A 27,979-nucleotide genomic window follows, 5' to 3' on the forward strand; every position below is an offset into this window, starting at 1 on the left:
TTTGTAAATCTGGAGTTTTGATCTCTATGAAGAGCCTGGATCCAGACCCCTTCATAAAGCAAGCTTCCAGGACACAGCTGTAAACACATACACTTTCTGCTCAAACTCTCTGCAGTTTACTAGTCTTTTGCAGAGTTTGTGTCTGCATGTGAAGGATCTGTGCAGCTGTTGACCTTATCCTTAAGTGGAAGGCTCCTGCAGGTGTACCTTCCTCAAGGGGCAGAGACAGGAAATATGTCCAGGTTACCCTCATTTCAAGCAGGCCAGAGAGAGAAACATCTATAAGATTTATATTTTATCATTGAACAATGTCACATTTTCCACCGATAAAAATTAAATGTCAGTTTTTACTGTCTTCTGCTGGGCAGAATCCTTAAAATGCAAGCTTCAGGAGAAAAACAATGAGGATCAGGTTATTCACATGATTGATCATAATTGTTAGATTTTATTGAGACTTAATTATCATAATTCTGTCATTTAAAATAACAGATGCCCATGTCTTTCTTCTAGGTGTCAAAGGAAAATTTTATTTCTGAAGGACCTCTAGCTCTCTTGGAGATTCAGGTGTTTCTGGCAGCCGTGTGCGGACTGCATCATGCCATTTTGAGGCGTTTAATGGTACTCAACTCACAAAGCCTTTCCATCTTTGAAAAAATGTACATTTACATTTGAATCTCATTTACAGTTCACAAAATTCCCAACAGGTGCTTCTTGGAGAGAAATGAATATACAAAGCAGTTAAAAGCCCAGAGCTTGTGTGAAACTGTACGGCATGTTGAGTTAAAGGTCCAATCACGCTTCAGGATGCTCAAAATCAAGGAGCTGTTAGTGGCACAGTGAAGACAAATAAGAGCTGTGAGATACTTTTCAAAATTTTTCTGCTGTTAAGGGCAAACCCTCTGGTCATTCGCTGATTTAATTACACCACATACAATTTACGTATTATATACATTTTTATATTGTAATTGTTGTTTTGGTACTGTTTTACCTATAGTTTACACTTCTAATGCTTTCCTTTATGTGTCTCATACATTATCATCTATTCCATTATCAATAAAATACTGTATATATTAACAAATGAAAAACAGAGTCAGAAGTCTACTCTTTTCCTGAAACACATAATTAATTAAATGGGTCATGACAGGGCTTTTTTATGACTTTAAAATGTTCATTGTGGTTCACTTATATTAGTAACAAATTTTGTTTAAAAAACTGTCATATATCTGTAATGCACAATAATTTTCCACCCTCATTCTGACCCTCTTTCAGAAACGATCAGTTTTGGTGCTGCTTCTTAAACACCCACTGTTATGATTGGCTGTCTGCTCTTGACTGACCAACTCTATCCTCCCCATGTCACTGCTCACCACCACAGAAGAGATAAGGTAAAGCAGTGGTTGATGTGTTGTTGTAGATGTGACATTCCAATGTGAAGGGAGTAGAGAACAAGTTATTTTAATAGCTTGGTTTCAACAAATGCTCTTTTTGCAGAAAGGATGTTTTGAATTCTGAAACTAAAAGTATGTTTGCAAAGACTTCTTAAATGTCAAGGAAAATTGGATTCCTCATGTCATGTCACTTTTAATCCCAAGTGTTTACTCGCAATGTATTTAGAGTATTTGTTCAATCTAAATGGATTCAAATCCAGAGTCAACAGTTTAGTTATTTAAAAATATGATGCAGCCTGTGAGTCTGTATATATTCATATATAAATATCTGTATGTTGGATATCAGATATTTCATTAGTTTGTTGGTTCTGCGAAAAGTTTTTCCTTTATTCGATAATATCTTCCCTCTTTTGCCATAAGCTCCTGATGAGTTCCCTGCTCGACAACTTTCCCTTCCTCCATGAAGATAATGTGATCTGATTTCTCTACCGTCTCCAAACGATGAGCTATCACCAGTACTGTCTGATCTGTTTTGTTGAGTAGGTCTTGAACCTGGAAAATGAAAGTATATGAACAGATGCTTGTAAGTGGAAAATATCAGAATTACTTTTTCATAAAGATGTAACTATAGAGATTAAACTTCACAAAAGCTGAAAAATCTTGATATGTCAAGATTAATTTATTTCAGAGAGGTGCGTACTGCTTGTTGTGCGGTGTAGTCCGTATCACTGGTGGCCTCATCTAAGATGAGAATCTGTGGGTTCCTTATCAGAGCTCTGGCTATAGCAATACACTGCTTCTGCCCAGCAGACAGCTGGTCACCACATTCACCAACGTCTAAAGAACATAGAGTATGCAAAATCCAACATGAGCACAAGGAGGATGATTCTAAAGTGTATACTGGATCAAGAGATAAATTCCAACCCTTAAAGTACAGAAGGAGAGTTGGTACTCTGTATACTAATATGGAGTTTCACATTATTACTACCTGTGTCATATCCCTCTTCCAACATGCATATGAAGTCGTGTGCATTGGCTTTTCGAGCAGCCTCTTCAACTCTTTCGATAGTGCAGTCTTGCAAACCATACTCAATATTATGTCTCACAGAGCCAGAAAAAAGCACAGGTTTCTGGGCTACCATCGCCACCTGAACCACAGGGAAGAAAGTATAACATGTTATTTGGAAGTCCATTATAAACTACAGTCTGACCAAATCAACCAATGGAAGAATTGATTGTTTGCAAATAGGGATGTGCTATCCAACAACTGACTAGTCGATTACTGGGTGCAACTTCTAACATTTTTAGTGGTTGTGTTTTTAATTTGAGACACAATTCTTAAATAAATTGAGAGACGCAACTTCTTTTGCGTGATTACAGCTTGCTGTGTTTAAAAGTGAATAAAAGTTAGCAGAGTAAAACACTCTGCAAGACGTTTCATCTCTTTAATGCTTTAAGTTAGTCCATTTATGCACTACTGCTGTTACAGTAATCAAAGCACTACATCAACATACATTTCAAGATGATCACTGTCGGACATTAAATCCTCTGCTGTGAGTAATGTTCCAGTGTTTGAGGTGCTTTGAAGAGATTGAAGTACAATATTTTGATGATTCTGGCTGACACTGCTTAAATAAATAGTTGCAGTAAAAAAAGATTAAACTGCTGGATGTCATGAATTAGATGTGTATATGCATCAATATCTTGCAGATCTGCACTTTTGACAGTGCAGTGAGGACCACCCTGAGTGCTCCCATGTGCTCTGGTTACATTGAAGTGCATCATTCTGAGTTCAGGATGCGCATAAGCAGATTTGTGACCCTCTGTATTGGAGCCCTTCTTATTTTGATAGTTTTGTTCAATAAGATGTTGTAGTTATTTAGCCTATATTTTTAGTTGAATATATTTGATATAGCGTCCTATATCCCTCTGAAACTGATAGAGGTCACGTGACCACAACTAAGCCTAATTATACATAATTATCATACACACCGATTAGTCATTCAAACAACTGACCGACTAATCGATTATGAATATTGGTAGTTTTGCACATTCCTATTTGCAAATCACTTAGCAAGTTATCTGGTTCTACAAGCTTGTGTATAATTTCTTGCCTTTTGGTGCAAGTATTGATGTTGGTAGCGGTACAGAGGTACTCCATCCAGGAACACTTCACCCTCCTGTGGTTCATAGAATCTCTGCATCAAGCAGACACAAGAACTCTTCCCACCACCAGAGGGCCCTATCAATGCTGTCACCTTTCCTGGACTCAATTCCAATGTCACAGACTGAAAGAATTTGACAAGAGCATGGATGCAAACAGCATTAGTTCTCCAGGGTAGGGTGACCAAACATCCCCCTTTTCTGGTGACAATCCCGGTTTTTGGTGGTCTGTTCCTGACTGGAGATGTCCCCAGAAATGTCCCAGTTTTTCCCAAGTGTTTAAAACAGCCTGCATAGTGAATTATATTACATGGCAAGTAATTTAGCAGGAGCAGCAAAGCCTACCGTGTGCTGTTTATTTTGACCAACAGAGGGGGCTGCTCGCTATAGCAGATTCAATTAATTTGTCTTCCTTCACTGATTACTTGGCCTTATGAACAGTTTTGACATTATGAACTGGACCAGGCAATTGAAGACAATTATCAGCATTGTTATAAGCAACAAGGTAAGGCACATACTAGCTACTTATATTATAAAGTTATATTGTTATGTATTTTATAAAAGGTTCTGAATTCAGCATGGGATTGTATTGAAAGTTTGGTCTTCATAATGTGGGAATTCCTGCACAGAACACACAAAGTATAACATGCTGGTGAATAGTAGTCAAATTAATCCCCGCAGATGAACAAATAAAATCAACAATTATATCTTTGTATTGGACTGTAAAACCAGTTAGTGTGATAATTTCTCAGTATGATCAGTGTAATATTCACAAACTAAAGGAAGCACCTTCTCACATATATGATCATTTGTTGTTTTAACATATACCTGAAATAAATTTCAAATAATATGACATTAATAACATATAAATGTATAATAAAATATCTGCAAAGAAATGTACAGTAAGTCATCATGCCTTGCAGGTAAACGTGACTGAAAAGGAGTAAAATAGCATTATAATTATTATTATCAGTATTATACAATATTGAATATCTTTGTGTCATATGATAAACTATGTTTTAGATGCTAAATGTTTACATTCTTCACCGTATTCCATGAAATGATTAAGATGCTCAAAGGGCAGGACCCCTGTGCTGTGGAGTCAGCTGCAATATTTCCTCATTGTATATACATGTTTGTTTAGTTCCCTTAAATGCCATAATGTCATCTGTATAGCATAGAAAAGAATGAACTCATTAAAGATGAAACAGCACTAAAAATGATCAACTTTACCTCCATGTTTGAATTTAATTGAGACAATGAATATTCAATAGAGCATGATACACCACACCGTAAAAATTATTTCCATGATTTGTTAACTTTATATATTTTGCCAAATCAACTTAGATTCACTAATTTGTTCAGATAACATAAGAATTTGTGTTTTTATTGAGTAAACGAATGGCACAATGGCATGCACTAATGTAATGTAAAAAAAACCATTAATAATTCCACTTATTGTAATTTACCATACCTTTTTATTCAAATTATTATTTATTTTATTTTATTATACAATGTTATTTTAAATATACTTAAAATGTTAAGGCAACCAGGTTACTTACTTTTTAAAGTTCAACCAAAATAATGTCTTACAGTGCATAGTTCAGCACATTGCCACATTCACCATTGTCAAAATACATAAAATCAGATTTGTCCCCTTTTTTAATAAGTAACATGAAATTCCAATGACCTATTGACCACTGAACTTGAAATGTCCCTGTTTTACTTTTCAGAAATCTGGGCACCTTACCCCCGGGCTAGTGTGTTAAAAAAAGATATTGTTTAAAATATGATACAATTAGATATCTGGACTAAAGATGAAAAACTACCCCTTGTTTTTATGCTTGTACTGCTTTTCAAAAACAGATTTAGCAGTATAAATATAAATACCTTTAGTGCTTTTTCATCAGGGCGGGAGTGGTACGAAAAGGTGACCTTCTCAAAGTTCAGTTTTCCCTCGAGCTTTTTTGGGGCCAGATTGCCCATTTCTTTCATCTGTGGCTTCCTATCGAGCAGCTGGAACACCTTCACTGCTGAGCCCACGGTGTTCAGCATGTCTCCATAGATATAAACAAGTTGCTGAAAATATATTGAAGAGCAGTATTGTAGATTTAACCAAAAAAGTAATCATATTGTTGTAAACCTTGACTCGCAGTCTTACCCTCATGTTGGTCACCATGTCCTTCTGGTAAAACACAAATGCAAGGAGGCTGCCACTGCTTAGCTGTCCAGATGAGATGAGATTACGGCCTTGGAACAACATGGCTACCTTCAAGCCCACTGTAATGAACTACAATGTGAAGGAAGATACAAAATGAAGATACAGATTTGTGCAATTAGCAGGAAGCTATGTATTTAGAACATGTCTAAAAACCAAAGGGAACAATTACAGGTCTAATTCAGCCAAAAATGAAAATTCTGTTATCATTTACTCACCCTCATGTCATTCCAAACCCCTATGACTTTCTGTCTCCCAGTCATTATTCACTTTCATTGTATGGAAAAAATAAATGAATGAATGCGGCTTCCAGTACCTCACATTATGCCTAAGTGTGCTTTCACACTAGTACTTTGGTGCTCGCCCGTGTTCGAATGACGTCACAGTTCGGTTTGTTTGGATGATGTGAACACTGCTTTCTGAACTCGGGTGTGCGCTCGCGAACCACACCCGAGTCCGAACTCTGGTTCGGTCCAAGCAATCGAACAAAGTGTGTTCCACAGAAGAATGAAATACAGGTTTGAAACAACATGAGGTTGAGTAAATGATCGGGGGGGCTTAATCATAATAAGACATAATATAGAGACAGACATATTTTGTGGGCATTAAATAAAACTTGGGACTGTATATGATACTTTACCCTTCGTATTAAGAGGAAAACAGCACTGTAGAAGCCTTTCCTTGTCAAAACCAGGAGTTTTTTGTCCAAAACCTGTTCATAACTTCTTTTCTCCGGATCCTCTGCATTAAAGCTGCGCACTGTCTTCATAGACTTAATGACAGAATATGCCAACTCTGCAGTCTCTGCATTACAGTCTTGAAGCTCTTTTGACGTTTTCTATTCCGTAGGATAAGGCATAAAGTAAATAGACATGTAAAAGTAATATGGAAGCTAGTCCAAGATGGGTTACTTACCTGGGAGTGGTTGTTGTAGGAATTCTGAATGAAAGCAAGAAGTGGCATTTCGATGCATGTGAGAAGTGTTAACTGCCAGGACAGGCGCAGCATAAAGAATAGCATGCCACATGTCATCACCAGACTCCGCAGTAACACATTCACATTCATGGCCACAGAACGACCCATCTTATCAGTGTCAGAGACCAAACGTGATGTGAGACTACCTGTAAAAGAGGATAAATAGTCATGATAGTGAAATAATGGGTATGTCCTCACATATAGCCACCAAATAATTGCTTGGTAAGAAAAATTAACTGAAGAGATTATACCTGGTTTGTTTTCTTCAAAGAAGCTTATTTCCTGCTTCATAAGACTCTGGAACAGCATGTGTCGAATTCTCTTGTTGAGTCTACTGAGGCTACACATAAACATCCCGCCACGCAGACCACTGAACATAGAACTTCAAGACACAGCAAATAATCATATTAGTCCAAGAAACAGGGGTGTTTATAGAAGAGGGCATTGGTTTTATTGCTTTTGAAGGGATAGTTCACCCAAAAATGATAATTCTGTCATCATTTACTGACATGTTGTTCCAAAACCACATGACTTTCTTTCTTCCTCGGAACATAAAGGATGTTAAGCGGTATGACAGCCTTTGACCCCATTTACACCTGGTATAAAGATCCGTCTCAGGTGATCCAACCACAAGTGGTCATTTGTGGTTTTTGTGATCTGATCACAAAATGTTTAGACCGTGTTTACAACTGTATTTAACACTGACCACTTGTGATCAGATCACCTGAAATGCATCTTTATTCCAGGGTCTAAGTCACCTTTTACTTTCATTGAATGGAAAAAAGATGCAATAAAGGTGAATGGTGACTGACATGTCTTTAACATACTGCCTAACAACTGCTTTTGTGTTTCACAGATAGAAGAATGGCAAAGAAGGAAAGTTTAAAAACAAATTGAGGGTGAGTAAATATTGACAGTATTTTAATTTTGGGGTGAACTATTTCCATTTAACATTGCTCAAGCGATGTTAGACTTACCTTCCTAGTGAGCACAGTGCCATGAGTCCAATGGCCCACAAGAAGTTTTCATGCTGATATTTACCACTCAATATGTCAACAACTTTTCCAATGCAGTATGGAATAAAGGTCTCAACTACAAAAAAAGATACACTTACACATTTTCGTCCTTTAATTTGAAAAACAACAATAACAAAGACAATCGTATTTAGGTTGAATCTGATCTTTGCACATTACTTTGGCTAATGTGGTTATTATTATGCTTTCTTTCATGTAGATATATGGGTCAATGACAAGATACTCATTTGTTTTTGTCCACATCTAATAAATGGTTTCAAAATACATTACAAATGCAATTCATTCACACAAAACAGCCACTTGAATGCACCTCTACTGTGATGAACATGAGTTCGAAGTCATTTTGATATTTTTCTCTGGGTCTCAAATAAAAAATGTCTTGTGGTGTAACCATCTGGCAACTCTCATTAAATATCAAAGAAGTATCATTAAAAGCTAGTATAATAATTTAGTCGCAAAAAGAACAGTCGTTTCAGAGGTGGTGTGAGTTTTTAAATTGTTATGAAATCGATTACATGGATTTTATGTTGACTTTAATGACAAGGACTAATTTAATCAGTGCATAAACTAGATACACTCACATAGCGCTGCCAGACTGAGGAAGACGAAGGCAGCCCCTAGGTGAAGGTAGTCGGGTCTGGAGTAATGAATCACTCTCATCAGGAGTGCCTTGGCCTCTTCATCCTTCTGGTTTTTGGCACCCTTGGCTGATCCACCATGTGGGAAAGCCACCTCCCACACCAAATATATCAGAGCAGATGTAACAGAGCTCAGGATCACCATGCCAGGATCAGGCACAGGGCTGAACCCCCTCGTAATCCCTTGCAGCAATGGCTGAGCAATACTGTCAAATACTGCAGGTAGGAAGCTCTGTAAGGCCACCCAGCGCTTCAGGAGGGGCTGAACAATTTTATCAGCAATATATGTGGTTTGTGAATAAAGCACAGCCCAGCTGATGATCCTGAAAGCCCACAGGTACCTTAAGTCCAAACTGTCCTCGCCATCCAGCCACAGTAGTGCAGTCCACACACATGCCCACAGAACGAGATCACAGCACAGCAGATAGACATGTGCTAGTAATGCAGCTCTGGAGATGGGGTGAGCCTTTGACATCATTGCCAACCAAACGTTTTGTTTTTGAATGTTTTCACCAAACTGAAAAGATATACAGCATTAGAGAAGTCTGGCCTTTCTTGGTCATGCTGCTCATTACTCAAAACTTGTAATCGACTTACAACAACCTCCACACACACAACACACACGTTCTCAAGTGCATTAAAATATAGGTCATAAGCCCTGAAGAATGAATGAATAAAAGATATCAAGTATTAGTCTTACCACAAACCTATTTCAACGAAGCGTTTGGAGTTGTATTACATTATCTGATACTTGACTTTTGGTTTCACTTTCGCAGTTGTGGGCTTTGACTAAATAGTTTTTTCAGTTCCAGTACGCATACGAATGAAAATTATTACCTTATAAAATATCTATAATATAATATATAATACGCTCTCGTTTTCCTTAAAAAGAGGTAGTGTTTATCAACAACTGTTCGTTCAAATAATTTTGGCTGTGATGCTGGACGGCCAGAGACTATTTGAAGTTATCTACCGCCTTAGCATAGAATAGCATAACGCAGACATTCAATATGCCAGGAAACAAGAGGCCGTTCTTTTTGAATGGATGTCTACGGAGGAGATGCTTCCCAATGCTACATAATCTGATTTTGTGTGGAAACTTAATGAATTAAACACCTGTCTGCTAATACTAAAAATGTTATACACTAAAAACTCCGTTTGGATTGAACTATGTGTGGAGTTCACATCGATACAATTGCTGCTTTACAGGGACAGTCGCGGAAGATTTTGCGACAGGTAGGTGTTAGTTTACGACTCTCCATATTAATTTGTATGTTATCCACAAACGATGACATACCGTCGTAACATGCGTGTTGACCGTTAAGCTCATAGACATTTTGTCTATGGTTAAGCTCTCTACTATGGTTAATGTGGGGAATTGTTATAAAGTGTTAAAGATCTCTAGCACGGCAACGTTGGTTGTCGGATATTCTCAGAGTGGCCAGCAGGTAGCGCTGTTTGAATATTCATAATTGGATGATACAAGTACTTTTACAGTAAATCTTTTTAAGAGAGTGATATCTGGAGATGCATTTATTATTTTATTTAGTCATTATTATTATTATGTATTGTGTGTGTGTTTCATATTTGTAATTATTTATTTTCTTGTGTTATATATTTGTAACTATTTATGTAGTTTATTTTAATTAAATTATTAACTTATTTATTTTATGTTTAGGCTAGCAAATGTGCTGTATTTATATCCTCTGTAGTGTTTCTAAATTAAAAAGCAACTTTTATATATATATATATATATATATATATATATATATATATATATATATATATATATATATATATATATACATATACATATATATATATATATATATATATATATATATATATATATATATATATATATATATATATATATATATATATATATATATATATATATATATATATATATTACACAGACCCAAGTACCCCCATCAAGACTCTCAGCCAAACCAGGGACTGGCAATATATAAAGATAGATTTTCTCTGTAACATTTTATAATAACTTTAAACCTGAAGCATGTCAGTTCTGCGAAACCGAATAGCAAATATACACACTGTTTTCAAAACAGCTTTCTGAATAGGCCCCCCCCCTCTGCCATTGGTCAAACAAACAGATAGTCCCGCCCCCAACTCACGCCATTGAGTCAATGCTATTGACTCTCTAGAGATCGTTGCTCAAAACAAAACAAAAAATATTTTTATAGTGCCACAGAGACGCAATGTTTACAGTTTTCAGAAAATTAACCTATGAATGACTTACTTATGGCTGTCTCTGCATATTAAGCTAGGATCGCAGAAAGTATTTTAACACAAACAAAAGTTACATCCTACAGCTTTAATTTATAACTTTATGAAACACCATTACTTATAATGCTTAACAGATTATTAATGCACCATGTTTAAGAAACATCATATATGTTTTACACACTCAAACAATCAGGGGTCTCCTGGTTTAAACCACTGTTTTTGTCTTAAAGGTGCAGTGTTTTTTTGTAGTTTATTTTTATTTTCTTGCTATTTTCAAATACTTTCTCATGCTAGTTTAATGCGCAGAGACAACTGTAAGACTGACTTCCTAATAGTGGTAATACTGTGGCTCTGTGGTGTTTTAAAAATATTTCTTTTTGAGCAGCCAGACAAGTCAACTTCTGGCCCAACCAACATTGCGAATTTGAAATTGGAAAACCTGTTTGGTTGAATAAAGGAAGATGGAGGAGAGTGTGGGATACCTGTTAAAACATTTTTATTTGTGCATGTTTTGCAATTTCATTTGCGCCGCTAATGCCCGCTATGTTAGTTAATTGAAGTACATGTTCACTAATATTTTAACATTGTAACACTTTTAGGGTTTACACCATAATTTCAAAACCACAGAATTTGCTGTGTGTGGCAATCACAAACTTCAGGTGTAAATAGAAATCTGGCTGCTAAAGAAAGATTAGAAAAATAGGTAAAATAACTCTGCTTGTTTATTAAGTGCAATTAGACAGCAGAACATAATCTTTAGTACTAAAATTCCAAATATTTTTGCCTTTAATACAGAAATAAACTTTATAATTGTAGTAAATACACTGTAATGTACATTTTGATATACATGATACATTCTAGAGAGGCTCACAGCCCTTCATCTTTTAGAATAAGGTATATTGCTTTGGTAAAGTAAAAAACTAAACAACAACAGCACAACTATGACAAGACTAAAAACAGTTTACATGTGAAGAATTGAATAGCTAGCTTGCATATAAATTGGCTTAAATTGAAATGTGTCTTATTCTGTATTGAATTAAAATAGGCCCTTTGAACATTTGCAAACACTCACAATACTACCTACCCCACAAGGGCACATACTTCAGTATTAAGGGCAAATCATACTCAACTGGAAAAGAAAGTCTGTGTTTGAAATGTGATGGCTCTGTCTTTGCAAGTTTCATTGCACATGTGTTTGAGTTAAATAAGGCCTGTCTTTGAGATATTGTACTGTGTAAAAGTCTTAGGCACCTTAGATGTTTTACATAAACGTTTGTCTTAAGATGGTTATTTTATATCTTCTGCTATAGTCTGTCAGTAGAAAATATCAATTTTAGATTTCCAAACATTCCTTTTGTATAGAATAGAATATAAGTAGAACAAGAAGTCGTACAACAAAATGTATATATATATATATATATATATATATATATATATATATATATATATATATATATATATATATATACATTTTGTTGTAGGACTTCTTGTTCTAGTTATAAATATAAATATAGTTGTTACACATCTAGTTATAAATATAAATATAGTTGTTATAAATATAGTTGTTACACATTTATTATGGCTACTGCACTTTAAATTAATTGAATATGTTATGGCAATTTATGTTAAGTTAATTGATCAATGAAAAATATTCAAGGCATTATTTTTTTATTATCCCCACTATACTTCCACAACTGCCTAAAATATCAGCACAGTACTGCATATTTAGCCATCTATTGCCCACATGAAGTAATAACAACTTTACTCAAATTCATCAAACAGTCTTTTTTCTTACTTTGGCAATAGAATGGGTAAAGGTAAAAAGGTCAAATTTTAGACAGTGAATGCACGTCTTTCCGTGTATGGAGCTTATTATCACAGTAATTGTGTATTGTGATATAATTTATAAAAATGAAGAAACTGAGTCTGCTAAAAACTTGACATAGTATAGATATTATACTGTAGGCATGAAACAAGCAAGCTATGATGCATTCCTGACTCCAAATAGCTTATTTCCTGGCAAAATAACTTTGTCATTGTAGATCACGTATTAAGTAGCATTTTATAATATTTAAAGCTGCTATTTGTGATTTTAGACATTTTGCTAGTCCACTCGACTGGGGCACTGAATTAGACCAACCTGTCAACCTCCTGCTCTCTGTTCAAAACTCTGCTCTCCAAACACGTGTGAGCAAACACAAACACATAAAAGGCAAAAAAAGTGTTCTCTGATTGGCTCGTTTTCTGGAAAAAATTAAAAAACGCTCACCAGTCGCCTTTTTGCTGTTCGCAAAGCCTAGGGCTGTCAAAGAAATAGGTGAGATTTCTCAGGACATTTATTTCAGTTCAATCTGTCAGCTAGTGAGAACAAGTTGTTAACAAATCACTTACATCACCTTTAATTTATTGTAACCCAAACAGAGGGCATACAAGGCATACCAGTGACATGAGCTCATTCTCACTAGACCATATATCAAAGTACAAAACTACCCGAGTTTGACACTCACTGAAATGATATATTTAAAAACAACACATTTTGTGTTACTAAGAAACGGACAAAAAAATCTGTGTATACAGTATAACATTCCATGAGCTGTAACACATCTGATATAGATAAAAATTTAAACATGAACAACCCAGTCTGATTCTGATGCAGGTCATATTTCAGTAATGTTTTCTTTCTCTGAAGATAGGTTATATGTCTTGTCCCCATATGCAGGCACACTGCTGTACAGAGTGACTGCAGGCTTAGCTAGAGATCCAGAAGCTGGTGAATTGTCCTTCTGGGCTGCATCGTGACAGTCCAGCCAGTAAAATGAAACTATTAGGAACAGAGCTGATAAGGACACTGAGATACTGCAAGCCAGAAACACATATGTGTACAAGCCAGTACTGTCCACAAGGATTCCTGTAACACAGAAATATGATTACATTTAACAGTTTTAGGAGGTCATGATTTTCAGTGTTTTGAACCTTGCAAAGTTCACCCCAAAAATTTCAATTCTGTCTGAATTTATGCACGCCCTTGTTGTTCTAAACCTGTATGACCTCTGTGGAACAAGAAAGGACATGTTAGGCAGTATGTTAGTCTCACAACCTATTCAATTTCATTGCATATTTTTCTATACATTGAAAATGAAGGCTATCATTCTAACATCTTCTTTTGTGTTCCACGGAAGAAAAAAGTAATACGGGGTTGGAACATGAGGGTGAGTAAATGATGATATCCTTTAACTTTCAAATCTATATAAAGATACAGTACTGTGCAAAAGTTTTAGGCAGTTGTGGAAAATGATGTATAGTGAGGATGAAATTAATATTTGGTGTGACCACCCTATGCCTTCAAAACAGCACCATTTCTCCTAGGTACATTTGTGCACAGCGCCGTTACATCCGTTGCAGGACTCCTTGTTCTACTTACATTTTATTACATTTGCAAAAGGAATGTTTGGGAATCTAAAATTGATATATCCTATTGACACACTAAAGCAGAAGACAAATGTTGTGAAACGTTTAATGTGCCTAAGACTTTTGCACAGTACTGTACATTCAATTAAAAAAAAACACCCTGATCCACAACTAACCAATGTGCTATGTCAGCATTATTTTGGAGCTATACACAAAACATGAATCATGCATGTTTGTATAGAGTGGCTCTAAGACAATGGTGAGAATTAATCAGCACTCAGTAACACTCCAAGGTGCTAGGTTGGGCTTAGCCCAACTAATGACATTACTATGTGAAAGAACATTAGTGAGAAAACATCCTGGTCAGTCTAACCAGCCTAAGAACACAGCCTCCCACAAAAGTCCACACAAATCCAGATTAGTGCTTATACAATGGTAAAATTCCATGGTACAATGGAATGGTACATTCCATTCTTTGCATGCAAGCACAGACACAACACCCCAAGTACAATTTTACACTCTCACGTTTATATGTTATTCTAAGAGAGAATAGGAATGTATTTAATGAAAGGTACAGGATCAGTGTAGCTAATCAGAAAACACCATAATCATACTTAAGGGGTTGGATTATTGGTTATTTGCCACATAATGTGTATCTGAAACATAAAGATGTGAGGGAAAGTGGTAGCATTGTTACATCTAGGGTCTAGTTCTACTTGATCTAACCCATACAAAAGAAACATTCGTTGGTGTAACATAATTTGTCAGGTAAATATTTACTATTATATGAACTACATTTATTTTGGGTTACCTCACAAAATATTTTTTACAGTGTATCTGATGCCCTAAGACAGTAAAAAGTTCCTTTTTTAATATAATATTTAAAGTACAAATTAACTGGTTTTATTAAAGTCAAAATAATTTTTTAATAACATCACTCAATCAACCTGAACACATTCGGTTACACCAACAAAGCAGGTAGAAATCACTCCTTAAAGGGATAGTTCATCCAAAAATGAACATTTTCTCATAATTTGCTCACCTTCATGCCATCCCAGATGTGTATGATTTTCTTCTGCTAAACACAAAGATTTTTAGAAGAATATTTCAGCTCTCTTGGTCCTCACAATGCAAGTGAATGGGTACCAAAATGTTTAAGCTCCAAAAGCACATAAAGGCAGCATTAAAGTAATCTATAAGACTCTAGTGGTTAAATCTATATCTTCAGAAGCTACATGATAAGTGTGGGTGATAAACGCATACATATTTAATTATTTTTTACTATAAATCTCCACTTTCACTTTCTTTTGTTTTTGGCAATTTGCATTCTTCATGCATATTGCCACACACTGGGCAGATCATTTATTGTAAAAAAGGACATAAATATTTATTTGTTTCTCACCCACATCTATCATATCACTTCAGGAGTCATTAATATAACCAATGGAGTCATATGCATACATTTTATGCTGCTTTAATGTGGTTTTTGGAGCTTCAATTTTCTTCTAAAAATCTTCATTCGCGTTCAGCAAAAGAGAGAAAGTCATACACATCTTGGGTGGCACAAGGGTGAGTAAATTATGAGAGATTTTTCATTTTTGGGTGAGCTAACCTTTCAATGTAACATTTGCAGGTAACCACTTTTTTCAATGTAGTCTCTCAGTTCATATGAGGTAATAAAAGCTGCATACATTCTAATAAGAAAATAATGTTTTAAAAACACACCACATGTCAACTCCCCAAAACTATTTCCTTTCTATGGCAGGTATAGATGCTGACGGACCAGCATGACCACATTTATAACAGTCTTTGACATTTACGCAAAGCATCTGGATATTAGAAGCATAAATATCTTGTTCAGTTTGAACCATACACATAAAGCTAGTGACATGGCACTTTCCACCTACATTACACTTACCTTTTGAAGTTATGCAACTAAAAGATTTTCATGTTACCTGCAAGAGGAGGCCCAATCAGCAGTGTGACGCTTTCCATGATAGACAGCAGACCAAGAGCAGATGGGAATCGATTCATCTCAACTGTGTCCATCAGCACGGTGAACATCAGAGTGCCAATCACGCTCATAGACAACCCGTAAGTCAGCACATATATTAAGAGCACAGGGAAACTAGCAGCAATGCAGCAAATACTGTTACTGAGTCCATTAATAAACAGTGCCACCGAGAACACATAGATGTGCCGGCCTTTGAACCAGGGCAACCCGAAGAGCACTCCGATGGGAGGTCGCACAAAGATGTTGACAAAGCCCAGGATGGAGAGCAGCAGGGCTGCTTGGCTCTGATCCATGCCGTAGGCCGTAGCGTAGGGAACCAGGTAGACAAGGGGCACCACAAACCCTAGCATCATCCAAGTGATGCCCAAGGAGAAGACCCGAAATCGCAGGTTACTACTGAACAGGTCAAAGGCCATGTGACGTCTGAGGGAGGATGTTAATCTCTCAAACATCCCCTGCATTCTCCCTTTCAATCGTTTTTTGACTGGGGATGTTGGGCCATTCTTAATTGCCTTAGAGATTCTGGGCTTGCGAGGTCTCAGTGGTCTCATAACAGCTCCACAAACACAGCAGTTAAGTAGCACAGCACCCAGCACCAGAAAGCTCCCTCTCCAGCCAAGCTCACTGTGGAGATAGTCACCTAAAAAAGGCAATGTTGACAGTCCCAAAGCAGTGCCAGTGGATGACATTGCATTGGCAAAAGGACGACGGCGCACAAAGTAATGACCGAGGATGGTAACAGCAGGCTGAAAACTCAAACAGAAACCCAGACCTGTGAAGCAAACACAGGGTTATCTATTATATAGCATGAGATTGAAATGTGCTAACTAAATTGGAAACAATCTACATAACATGGCTGAAGTTTGATGTATTTTGTACTTAGATGAAATAGTCTGCATTTATCATTTACCATTAATTGTTAAAAGTTACAATACATTTATGTTGTTCACAATATTAAAGTGATAGTTCAACCAAAAATGAAAATTATGTCATCAATTACCCCTTCTAATGTTGTTCTAAACCCATATGACTTTCTTTCTGCTTCTTTTTCTGTGTTACTTTTTTAATTAATCACATTTTGACAGCTTTAATAATAATAATTTTAATAATAAGAAATGTACATTTTCAGGAATTTCAATAGTCGAATGTCATTTAGTTAAACTGAAAAACACAGAATATCCAAATAGCATATGTTTATTACATTTTGTGTTTTTCCAGTATAATTTTTATGTATGTAGTATCTCTTAAAACTGCATAAATGTTATGGACACTGCTAATATGGATACTGTCTCAAAAAGAACAGTGCACCATGTGTACACAGTAGTTCTGTGCAGTTTTGTGGAGTTTTAGAGAGATTAAGCTACCTTGGCATGATGCATTACTATCAAGTAGGCTATTGTTTTATAGTTTTTTATATATATAAATATATTCTATATGAAGAAGCAAATTTCCACAAATTAAAAAAGTATAGGCCAATTAATTTAGTTAACTCCAAAAAATGATTATGATAAGGAAGCTACACAGGTTTACAAGGTTAACTGCATTGTATCTTTTAACCCTTTCACACGTGCAATCAAACCCATTTGATTACACTAGGCTAGGCTCAGAGGCGTACAATCAAACCGGTGTGATCTGCATTAATTTGCTGTTTACCAGAAAAAGAGGTACTGATTTGTTGTCATAATAAACTAGCTGCTCAAATGGTCTTTTCAAAATCACAATATCTTTCTTTTTTTATGTTACAAACATTTAAACAATCACTAAATAAAAGTTTAAAGCTGTTACTCACGGCACATATTTTCTGACGTCAAGCAAAGAATAAAAAACTAGTCAATCCACTCAAGCCTTCTCCCATTCTGTCTGTCACTCATTCTAACCACTTCCAGTGCTGGGAAAGTGGCAGGGTTATGTTTTTAGAACCTTCTATGCTTCAGCGATCTACAGTGCACGAAGACCACTCGATTAACTACCATTTCTTGACACTGATTCCCATTTCGATTTAAACCAACAAGGTTCTACCTACATTAAAGGTCCGCCTCCGACTTTGGAAATGACAAATTATAGTTTACAATTTGGGGTATCACTTGGGGTGACCAATCAAATTCTAGGGGTGGCCAGGGCCAACCATCTGGACCAAGTGTGCTGCACAAGCCCTCAAAATTCAACGGGACGTGAGACCAATTAAATAATTAAATTACACTTCACATATCTTTTTTCCAAAGATAGTTTCTGTCATTTACTGTAGTTTCTATCATGTTGATGTAATTTCAAGTGTTTGTTTTCAAAATAAGTTTGTTTTTAGTTAGTTATTTGATGCTATAAAAACGGTGCTGTGACATCATGATTGACAGCTGTGATTGACAGGTTCTCTGAGCGAAGTAGTCACTGAAGCAACAACTGACTTTTTTTCGGGATCTTCGGAGGACTGAGGAGATTGGAGCTTTAAATGTAATATCTAAATTTCTATAATTAATTATTTCACACCGTCATAAGTCAAACGTCAAAAGTGCAGGGGCGTGTGCTTGCGATTGATTCAGCGAGAGTGAGGGCGGGGCCTTGATTTATCGCGGCTTTACTTCCTACTCACTACTGCGCAGGTCTGGTCCCGAAATCGCAACTGCGCAGACTCAAATCCCAAGATGTCAGCGCCATATCGGAACACTGGCGGCTTCAGTTCTCACCAATGGAAAAGAGCGAAGGGGCGTCGTCCATCTTTTTTTACAGTCTATGATCTGGACACGCCCCTGCTAACATCTCCTTTTGAGTTCTAGAAAGAAAGTCATACGTGATAGGAACAACATGAGGGTAAGTAAATGACGACAAAATGTTTTTTTGTTAATAGACCTGCTGTATTAGACTTATAATCGTGCTGTTGTTCTGAATATTACATGATTTTGCACAGAGTACAACAGCACTCTTGCTTGAGGGATACTGCTTAAGTTATAAGCATTTGAACTCATATTCTTATCCATGTCAGCAGCCAGAAGAGTGTAGAGCTTTGTAGTTATCCTTTACATAATCTCATCTCTTTATGTACTTTGTTCTTTACCATTGCTGATGCTCTCTTAACCACAGATCAAACATACTGACCTGTTATTACCCCAGCAGTTATGTATAACTCAAGTATGGAATTTGTAAAAGAACTGACGGCCATCCCCAAACCACTCAGCACTCCCCCAAACATCACTGTCGCCCGGCAGCCGAAGCGTTCCACCAGCACACTACAGAGAGGACCTGGAAGAAAAAATGCTTATGGTTAATATGGGTTGCATTTATGGTGGCTTTCTCCGAGGCCCCAGCATGATACAGCATTATCTCACTTTGAATTCCACCCAAGAACAATGAGCTGCCTTGTTCAAATATGTTAAGCAAATGTCAACACAAAACTATTGCAGGTAACCCACATATGGCAGTTCAGGAGGAACACTGAAATGTGTTAGATCAGCCTTTTCCTTTTAGTTGTCACTATGACTTTGAGAAAGATCTTCTCACAATAATGCAGGCCTACAGAAAATTATTTAGGGTTCACAACCTTTCTCTCACCACTACATGCCAACATCACCAAGATGCTGCAAAAAGAAATCCTGATTTTTATTGACTGTCTCTGTTGAAAGCCGTGCTATTACATACTTAACTGATGAATGAGATATCACTCAAAATGAACAGAGTAGATGTCAAGTAATGACCACAACTTCCTTGTGAAAACTAAAACAGAACTTGTTTGTGAGTAAACAAGTTCTGTTTTAGTTTTTTACTCAAAAAGCATTTTGATCTTCCCTTTTCTCCCCAATTTTGCATGCCCAATTCCAAGTGCGCTATAAGTCCTCGTAGTGACTAGTGACTCGCCTCAAGGTGGCGGAGGACAAACCTCAGTTGCCTCCACGTCTGAAACCGTCAATCCATGCATCTTATCACGTGTCTTGTTGAGTGCGTTGTCAAGGAGACCTTGCCCTTGTGGAGGCTTCACACTATTCTCTGCGGCATCCATGCACAACTGCCATTGCTGTCTTATAGAGCTATTTCTACTGGAACTAATACTTAAATAAGTTTTGTTGGTGTAATCTAATATATTCAGGTTGATTCAGTGATGTTAAATAATATTTTTGACTTGAATAAAAAAGATAATTTATCACAGGAAGCAACTTTTTTAGGTTAACATTTTTTTCCAGTGTAAGGAATGTGAAAGTATGAGCATTATTCATAAGTGGGAAAATACATATTTAATGCAAATGAGAGAGGGAGCTTGTTAATTGGTATAATTGTTGATAAATATGTTTTGATAAAATGTATTTATAACAAAAGCAACAATTAGACCAGACATTTAAAGGCAGTTGCACACTGTACGATATATAATAGTCTTTTACGATTGTTGCTTGTCAGACTGTGCGATATGAATGCATTGATATCACCATGGCACACTGTGCGACATTATGTCAGACTGCACAATATACATTGTAGCCGAATGTGGTTCCAATCATCCCGATCATTGAACGTGACTCAAGTTACAATAAAAAGTACAAACTTCTCTGTTCACATTGGAGAAAACAAAAAAGGTGGGTTATAATACATCTTTCACCTCTTTTAGATGAGTAACCTATCGGCTACGTCAAATTTTCAAGAATTCATAAAGGCTGATAATATATCATGCTTCCAATTTCCCTACGGATAATGCACAAACATGATATAGATTTCTATAATTGTATCCGACTGTATTTGCTGATTTGAATTAAAACGTCCCATAAATACCAGTATAAATTGTTCAATGTTTCTATTTTATTTTATTTATTCATTTATTTATTTTTAAATCAAATTGGAGTGGTGTGAATCTTGACTAAAGAAGTTTACAGACATTTAAAGTAAATGTATTAAAATGAAATAGTAATTATAATAACATTGTAAAGAAAATGCAATCATTTATTTATTTATTGTAGCCTAAGCTCTCTATTTATTTAATTCAGAGAATAATGCTTTCATATTGCTGACATGTTACACTTTTCTCCAAGTATTTTCTGTTTAATTATTTATTAAAATGTTTTATATAAAATGAAAAGAAGAAAAAATATTGAGCGCTTGAGTAGAGTGATAACTGGGCACAAATGTTGCTATGGTGCCAACATGGAGCAGGTTTCTTTCCAAGTGAATTAGGGAGTGAGAGAGGATCGGACTATCTCATCTGGCCGTCGTAATAGCAGTCACACTGTACGAAATTTCTGCCACTGCCAGTACTTTGTCGGAGGCTGAAGATCATCGCAAAGGCTATTAATCACTGAACGTTGTAAGGTTCTTACAGGTTTTGTTCTGCGACGACAGAAATCCTTTAGGATTTCCGAAATTTGTCTCAGACGGCAGAATAGTGACCACAACCATACAGTGTGCACCTAACAAATGTGCTTCATGTGGTAAAATCTAAATGAAATGGTTTCTTTCTTCCAGAAATATAAATTAATTTAATCAACCTTACAACATTAGGTTTCACTAATTAAATAATTAATGGCCAAGTATCAAATAGAAATCCTTTAGGAAACAATTGTATGTTACCACTTTTTACAACACAACAATCCTCAATCAACTCTTTACATGCACTTAACTTCAGGTTGTTTCAGGCAGCTGTCATTAAAAATAGCGTATGCACAGAATGTTCAAAAAACCACATGTCTCCTTTGCATGATGCATCCTTACCTCCAGCATGTAGAACTGCTATCATTATTGATGGCACCCAAGAAGTCTCACTGTTGCTGGCTTTAAATTCTGTCTGAAGATCTACATAGAAAATGCCAATGCAGGAAGGAAATGCCAGTGTCAGTGCCAAGACAAGGATGGTAGCAAGCAGGACCACCCAGCCCCAGCCTCCATCCGGAGCATCAATGGTGGCTTGTTCAGATTCACCTAAAGGGGGTCCTGGACATTCCTTCTCTCCCTCCTCAGATTCAGGCTCATGTGGCTCTCCTGTCTGCTCATCCATGCTGGAAGGTTGTTGAGGTGCCATATTTTCCTATCTGAGGGTAACAAAGTCACTGCCATCTGAGGTTTTCCACCAGTGCCAGGATGGCAGGGCAACACATTCTTGCATTTCCCATGTCATTAAAATAAAATGTGCTTGTAACCCCCTATACAATAAAACAAGAACCTTATTAAACAGTCACTTAAAGTAAATTCCATAGTAACACTTTACAATAAGGTTTCGTTCATTATCATTAGTAATTGAATTAGGTACCATGAACTAACAATGAACAATATATGTTTACAGCATTTATTCATCAAATGCAATTGTTAATTGTTAGTTCATATTAGTATATTTATGTATACTGTTGAAGGGTGAGGGTCAAAATCACTTGTCTCTTCAGATATATCAATACATATATATATATATATATATCCTTTTATATCAATATCTATCTGTATTCTGTTGCTTAACTTCTTTAATAAAGTGATGAATTAACTATATGCATGATCACATAATCAATTCTATTTTCTTATGCATAACTGAAATATACTTTGAATCATATGTGTGTTGAATGCTAACTAGTCTCTTTTAGGAACATTCCAGAGTCTTTCTCTCTGTCCTGCACGTAGGCTGAAGGTCTTTTGGGGATAAGCTTATCTGTGATGCTGGTGTTTCCGCGGGGCTGGAGAATGCGTTAAACATAGGTTCCAGATGTATTCTGTGTTTGATTGTTACCTTTCCATGACTAATTATATGGTTTAAAGTCCTATGTAATAATACCTGAATAGTAGAAGTGTGATTTTCTCTAATTATTTCTTTAGGGAAGAAATGTATGTTATTTCTACCCCTCTCCTCTGCCCGAGGAGTGAATATTTTATCTCTCTGTTTTGGTTTAAATGGCCTGATAACGTTGTGCTCTGGCTCTCTTGTGCCCAGAAAGAACTGTCGTTCGTCAGTGTTTTGTGTGTGCGTCTGACCTTCTACCCAGGTTTTGAACCCAGGGATGCACACCAGGCTGACTCGAAGACGCCCCGCGACCATCTGCGAGGTCACTTCAGATGTAAATCTCGGGCTCGGACGACAAGTGCGCTGATTAATGTTGATAGGCCGCATAGCTGTCTATATGTTGTGACTTTATGGTCTTTTAGCCAATCAGGAGTAAAATAATGGAATGTACGTCCTTGCAAATGGTATAATTGATGTACGATTTTGTGTAAGGTACGAGTTGGCTTTCGATCTCCTCGTGAGACTTTGCCGCTGGCTCTACCAATTTCACTGCAGACTATACTTCAGTAAATTTTTGATTCTTTAATTGAACTTCTCGACTCCTGGTCTTCTTTCTCCATATCTGGTCCGGATCATAACTGTTATACCCCTAACACTGTATATTAGTATATTTAGTATATTTTATTATTTACTCACCCTCATGCCATCCCAGATGTGTATGACTTTCTTTCTTTTGCTGAACACAAATTAAGAGTTTTACAAGCTACATCTCAGCTCTGTTGGTCCTCACAATGTAAGTGAATGGTGGCAAGACATTTCAAGCTCCAAAATCACACAAAGGCAGCATAAAAGTAATCTATATGACTCCAATGGTTAAGTATATGTCTTCAGAAGTGATATGATAGGTGTGGGTGAGAAACAGAAAAATATATATGACCTTTTTTACAATAATTATCCACTTTCACATTCTTCTTTTGTTTTTGGTGACTCACATTCTTCATGCATAACACCAATGGTCACTGGACAGGGAGGAGAATTTATAGTACAAAAAGGACATCAATATTGATCTGTTTCTCACCCACATCTATCATATCACTTCTGAATATATAGATTTAATCACAGAGGTCATTTGGATAACTTTTATGCTGCCTTTATGTGCTTTTTGGAGCTACACATTTTTGGTACCCATGCACTTGAATAGTTTGTCTTCAGCAGAAGAAAGAGAGTCATACACATCTGGGATGGCATGAAGGTGAGTAAATTATGAGAGAATTTTCATTTTTGGTTGAACTATCTCTTTAACATACTGTATACAACTTTTGATTTAAAAAAATGTATTACTATATGTTCAAATTAATATTAACCAATGTTAACAAATGCTGTTAAAGTGTTCGTTGTTAGTTCATGTTAACCAATGTTGTTATCTAATATTACCAAATGGAATCTTATTGTAAATTGTCTATCTAATCTAAGTGTTACCAATTCCATTAACAAAAACAATAAAAAAAAATTAAAAAGGACTGATCATACAAGGTTAAAAAACAGTAATAACATAGTAAATACTATGCAGAATATGTTGTAGAGCTAAAACAAAACTGAATAAAGTAAGTACTTATGTACAGAGTATGTACAGAGAGGAAGAAGAGTGTATGTGGCCACATCCACCATAGAAACCATGTCAGCTCCATGAAAACAGGTGCTGAGATACAGTATATGTCTAAAAGTCGACCTATGTACACACATGTTTGTGTATTGTGCATACACACAGGTGTGTAAGAGTGGAGCTGTCAAAATTGTGTTTATTTCACTCGTGGCATTTATCTGTGTTCAGTTCTTCTTCAACTGAGGTGATCTGAACATTCTGTTGTTTACTAGACAAATGCCGTGCCTGTTGTTCTGGAAGAAGCAGGGGTGTAAAGTAATTGAGTAAAAATACTTAGGTATTATTTTTGGGGATTTGTACTTTGCTTGAGTGCAATTTAAACAGAATACTTGCACTTTTAATTAATTACATTTTCAAAGAATTTTTTTTTACTTTTTACTAAATTTAAACTTGAAAAGTACTCACTACATTTTTGTAGATCATTTTCTTTAATCTTACTGGACTGAAGCTGCCATTTCTCTGCATCCGACAAATGACAGACCAGAGGTCAGTCATTTCAAACTGAGTGTCACAAGGTGACTGTGTGTAGTTCTGACAATTTGCAGAGGCGGAATTTCGGATCTGATTTAAGCTTTGGATATGTTGAAATATTTGTGAATTATATTTGTATTTATTTTTTTCATTTTTTTAAAGAACATCAGAAACACTATAAAAAACATAAGATGCATTTGACTGCTAACAGCCCACAGATACAGTAAAATATAAAAAAATATTGTGAGCTTCTCTTAACAGACTATTGAAAGCAGGGCCGTAACCACAATATACTTTTAGGGGGACAAGTCTCCCCCAATAATCAGATATGGCCAGATTGTCCCCCCCAATAATTGATATCCTTGTTGCTGTTCTGCTGCAGTTCATTATGCACCGCTGTCTAATTGTCATTAATTTGTTTCAGGAATAACATAATGGTTTAAAAAAAGTTTCATTTTTACCATGCTCAGTAGTCTAACACCGCTCGTTAATGTCATTTAAGATCAAATCGTTGCAGGCTGGACTCAAGTTTAAGATGCTAAGCAGGAACCACGTGGATTATCCCAGTGCCACGCATCAGTGTCAGCAGTTCAGGTTAAGAGTATTTGTGTCATGTAAGATGTAAGTATCTAACAAAACATGCAATATTTGACCACTGTTTTATGATAGTAATTTCCAAGGGTGCAAACTATTCATCATTCATCATTCAAGGCCTGCGACTTGTGACTTCTATTGTATTTTTTGGTTTTGGTGAGTACAGTGTCATATTCTTAATGCAAATATTATTAGGTAATCATTAACAATCAATTTAAGATTTTCTAAATATTTTTTTTATATCTTTAATTAATCCTTTTAAAAAAGCTATTTTATTTTGAGTATGTTTTGAGTATAAGGTTTGTGCTCAAAAAATGAGCCACCAAGGAGTAGCTCACCTAAAAATGGAAAATGTACTTTTACTCACTCATTTACTCACCCTTATGTTGTTTAAAATCCATATGCTGAGTTTTTACTTGGAACATAAAAATAGATATTTTAAGCAGCTTTATTCCATAGAATAACAGTTTATAGTGAGCAGGAGCTGTCAAGCTTCAAAAAGGACAAATCCTATAAAGCACTATTAAAGGTTCAGTATAAAGACATCATAACAGTAATCCATATGACAAGGGCAAAGTAGTCCAAGATTTCTGGGGACATAAAACAGAAAATTTTAGTTTGTGGCACATGGTTAATTTTCAAGATGTTTCTGACCATCTCCTCTGTTCTTTAGCATCTCACATCAGCCTTTACTTGTCTGTAAGAAGTCAAATAAAAAAAAAATAAACCTTTGAAGCAATGTACATTTTAAATGTACATTTTGACAGGATTGAATAGTGTGTGTTTTATGAAGATAATTATGAATAATCATGAAGATTGTGGCAGGGCGGAGGGCGGGGCCGGGTCGTGATTCTACACACCCGGTCCCTTATCAGGCTAATCAAGCCACTGAGAGGAATAAAGGCCGACTGCGGAGGATTGTGTGGGAGAGAGAGATAGTTTACAGATATGTCCGTCATGTGTCGTGTGTTTGTGTCGTCTGTTTATGTTTTATATTAAACTATTATTTATGTTGAAAAGCCGGTTCTCGCCTCCTCCTTTCCATTGACTTCTTTACAAAGATATTTTATGAATGCTTTGGCAATGCATTGAGGGTTACAAAAATGGTAAAAAAAAAAAGAAAAAGAAAGAAAAGAAAAAAATTTGTACAAAAGTTTTTATTCAGAATGAAGAAGTCTTAGTTTAATTAGTGTTGTGTTTTGTTTGAAGTCACCATTATGGTGATAAGTGCTCTCTTGAGCTGGAGCTTGGATCTTCTTTATTATTATATTATGTTCTTCCAGCCAGTCAATTAGTGTTGCTCCCATTATAAAGTAATAAATATGTATATTTTTCTTACAAAAATGCATCACTTCGCTTCAAAAGGCCTTTATTAACCCCCTGGAGCTGTATGGATTACTTTTTTGATGGATGGATGGATGCGCTTTTTTGGGCTTCAAAATCTAAGGTACCATTCACTCCCATTATAAAGCTTGGAAGAGCAAGGATATTTTTTAAATAACTCTGATTGTGTTTGGCTGAAAGAAGAAAGTCATATACATCAAGGGTGCCTTAAGGGTCAGTAAATGGTGAGATAATTTTCATTTTTGGATGAACTAACCCTTTAAGATTCTACAGGGAAGAAAAGCAACAAGGGACAACTTGAGGGCAGTAAATCATTTTGTGTATTTTCTTTTTGCTAGCCAGCTGACACAGTCATGTAATTTTACAGATGCATCAATGATGAAAATAAATGTAAATTATATTAGTATTTTTTTTGAGACAGCACAAAAAAGAAAGAAAAGATGACTGAAACAGGCAAATTGCTTGCAATGCAGACACAGTGTTTGTCTTGCACTGTGATCTTTAAAATTACATGTATCTTTTAAAACCAAAAAATATAACATTTTGGGCCTTTATCGCATTTCAAGCCTTTATTCAGAAAATTATTCCATTCAGTGCCTTTACTATATTAAAGGAACAAAGAGGACCATTATATTCAATGTTCAAAGTTCAATGTTATGGCCTTGATTGAAAGTAAGTACCTGTGTCCTCATCACTGGGCTCTCTTGTCTCATGAGCCAAATGGCAACCTTTCATTCAGTTCTGTCAGCCCAATTTAAATAAAAAAAAAAAAAGACGTATTGCTATGCACAACCACTGTAAAATTCAACTTGAATCGGTCTCGTCAAATAAACAACAAACCCACCTTTTGAGCGTTATCAGCTATCCACGGCTGCTTCTCGTCTGTGTGCTTGCGGAGGCTGCGGACATTCAAAACAGCGTTAGGAGGAGACACTCCGGGTGGAAGCAGCTTACAACTCCAACCGAATGAGCAAAAGCTGACAAATGAAACAGCCTGAACTCTCACATCTTGAACTTCTAACCAGTGTTAAATGGAAGCGGTAACGGCTCCTTTAACTGCAGTCTGTACGTAGGGAAATCTGAGCACCGGGGCGATGGCATGGCATTTCCTTTTCGCCTTTCCCCCAGAGCGTCTCTCATCCGCCTTGA

At 36.2% G+C, this 27,979-nt stretch overlaps 2 protein-coding genes across 4 annotated transcripts; both read right to left on the reverse strand.

Annotated features, from left to right (window-relative positions):
• Nucleotides 1-460: 460 nt before the first annotated feature.
• Nucleotides 461-9,595, reverse strand: tap2t (transporter associated with antigen processing, subunit type t, teleost specific). Of its 2 annotated transcripts, XM_052103016.1 has the most exons (12): nucleotides 9,117-9,595; nucleotides 8,360-8,933; nucleotides 7,722-7,836; nucleotides 6,996-7,126; nucleotides 6,685-6,890; nucleotides 6,410-6,607; nucleotides 5,713-5,841; nucleotides 5,442-5,630; nucleotides 3,503-3,676; nucleotides 2,377-2,536; nucleotides 2,089-2,225; nucleotides 461-1,940 (listed from the first exon to the last, which is right to left on the reverse strand). In XM_052103016.1, the coding sequence occupies exons 2-12, from the start codon at nucleotides 8,892-8,894 to the stop codon at nucleotides 1,743-1,745; spliced, it is 2,172 nt and encodes a 723-aa protein (XP_051958976.1). In that variant the 5' UTR covers nucleotides 8,895-8,933; nucleotides 9,117-9,595; the 3' UTR covers nucleotides 461-1,742. The 2 variants fall into 2 exon arrangements, with proteins under 2 accessions (XP_051958976.1, XP_051958977.1); XM_052103017.1 differs by lacking the exon at nucleotides 461-1,940 and having other exon boundaries at nucleotides 2,068-2,225.
• Nucleotides 9,596-12,145: 2,550 nt separating this feature from the next.
• LOC127627172 (monocarboxylate transporter 6-like) lies at nucleotides 12,146-27,966 on the reverse strand. 2 transcript variants are annotated; one of them, XM_052103440.1, is made up of 5 exons: nucleotides 27,675-27,966; nucleotides 21,768-22,084; nucleotides 19,179-19,322; nucleotides 16,030-16,860; nucleotides 12,146-13,574 (listed from the first exon to the last, which is right to left on the reverse strand). In XM_052103440.1, exons 2-5 carry the CDS (start codon nucleotides 22,072-22,074, stop codon nucleotides 13,324-13,326), a joined length of 1,533 nt encoding a protein of 510 aa, XP_051959400.1. In that variant the 5' UTR covers nucleotides 22,075-22,084; nucleotides 27,675-27,966; the 3' UTR covers nucleotides 12,146-13,323. The 2 variants fall into 2 exon arrangements, with proteins under 2 accessions (XP_051959400.1, XP_051959399.1); XM_052103439.1 differs by having other exon boundaries at nucleotides 21,768-22,195.
• Between the last annotated feature and the right edge of the window lie 13 nt (nucleotides 27,967-27,979).

This window comes from Xyrauchen texanus, chromosome 33 (assembly GCF_025860055.1).
Source record: "Xyrauchen texanus isolate HMW12.3.18 chromosome 33, RBS_HiC_50CHRs, whole genome shotgun sequence".
In the NCBI taxonomy this organism is placed as follows: domain Eukaryota; kingdom Metazoa; phylum Chordata; class Actinopteri; order Cypriniformes; family Catostomidae; genus Xyrauchen; species Xyrauchen texanus.

Coding starts and splice junctions, on each gene's coding strand:
- tap2t (XM_052103016.1), bottom strand. CDS start 8,894: ATGATGTCAAAGGCTCACCCCATCTCCAGAGCTGCATTACTAGCACAT. Junction 7,127..7,721: donor GCACTGTGCTCACTAGGAAG/GTAAGTCTAACA, acceptor TGTGTCTTGAAG/TTCTATGTTCAGTGGTCTGC. Junction 3,677..5,441: donor CTGATGAAAAAGCACTAAAG/GTATTTATATTT, acceptor AAATTCTTTCAG/TCTGTGACATTGGAATTGAG.
- LOC127627172 (XM_052103440.1), bottom strand. CDS start 22,074: ATGGCACCTCAACAACCTTCCAGCATGGATGAGCAGACAGGAGAGCCA. Junction 19,323..21,767: donor AGCAGTTCTACATGCTGGAG/GTAAGGATGCAT, acceptor TTTTTCTTCCAG/GTCCTCTCTGTAGTGTGCTG. Junction 16,861..19,178: donor AACTGCTGGGGTAATAACAG/GTCAGTATGTTT, acceptor TTTGCTTCACAG/GTCTGGGTTTCTGTTTGAGT.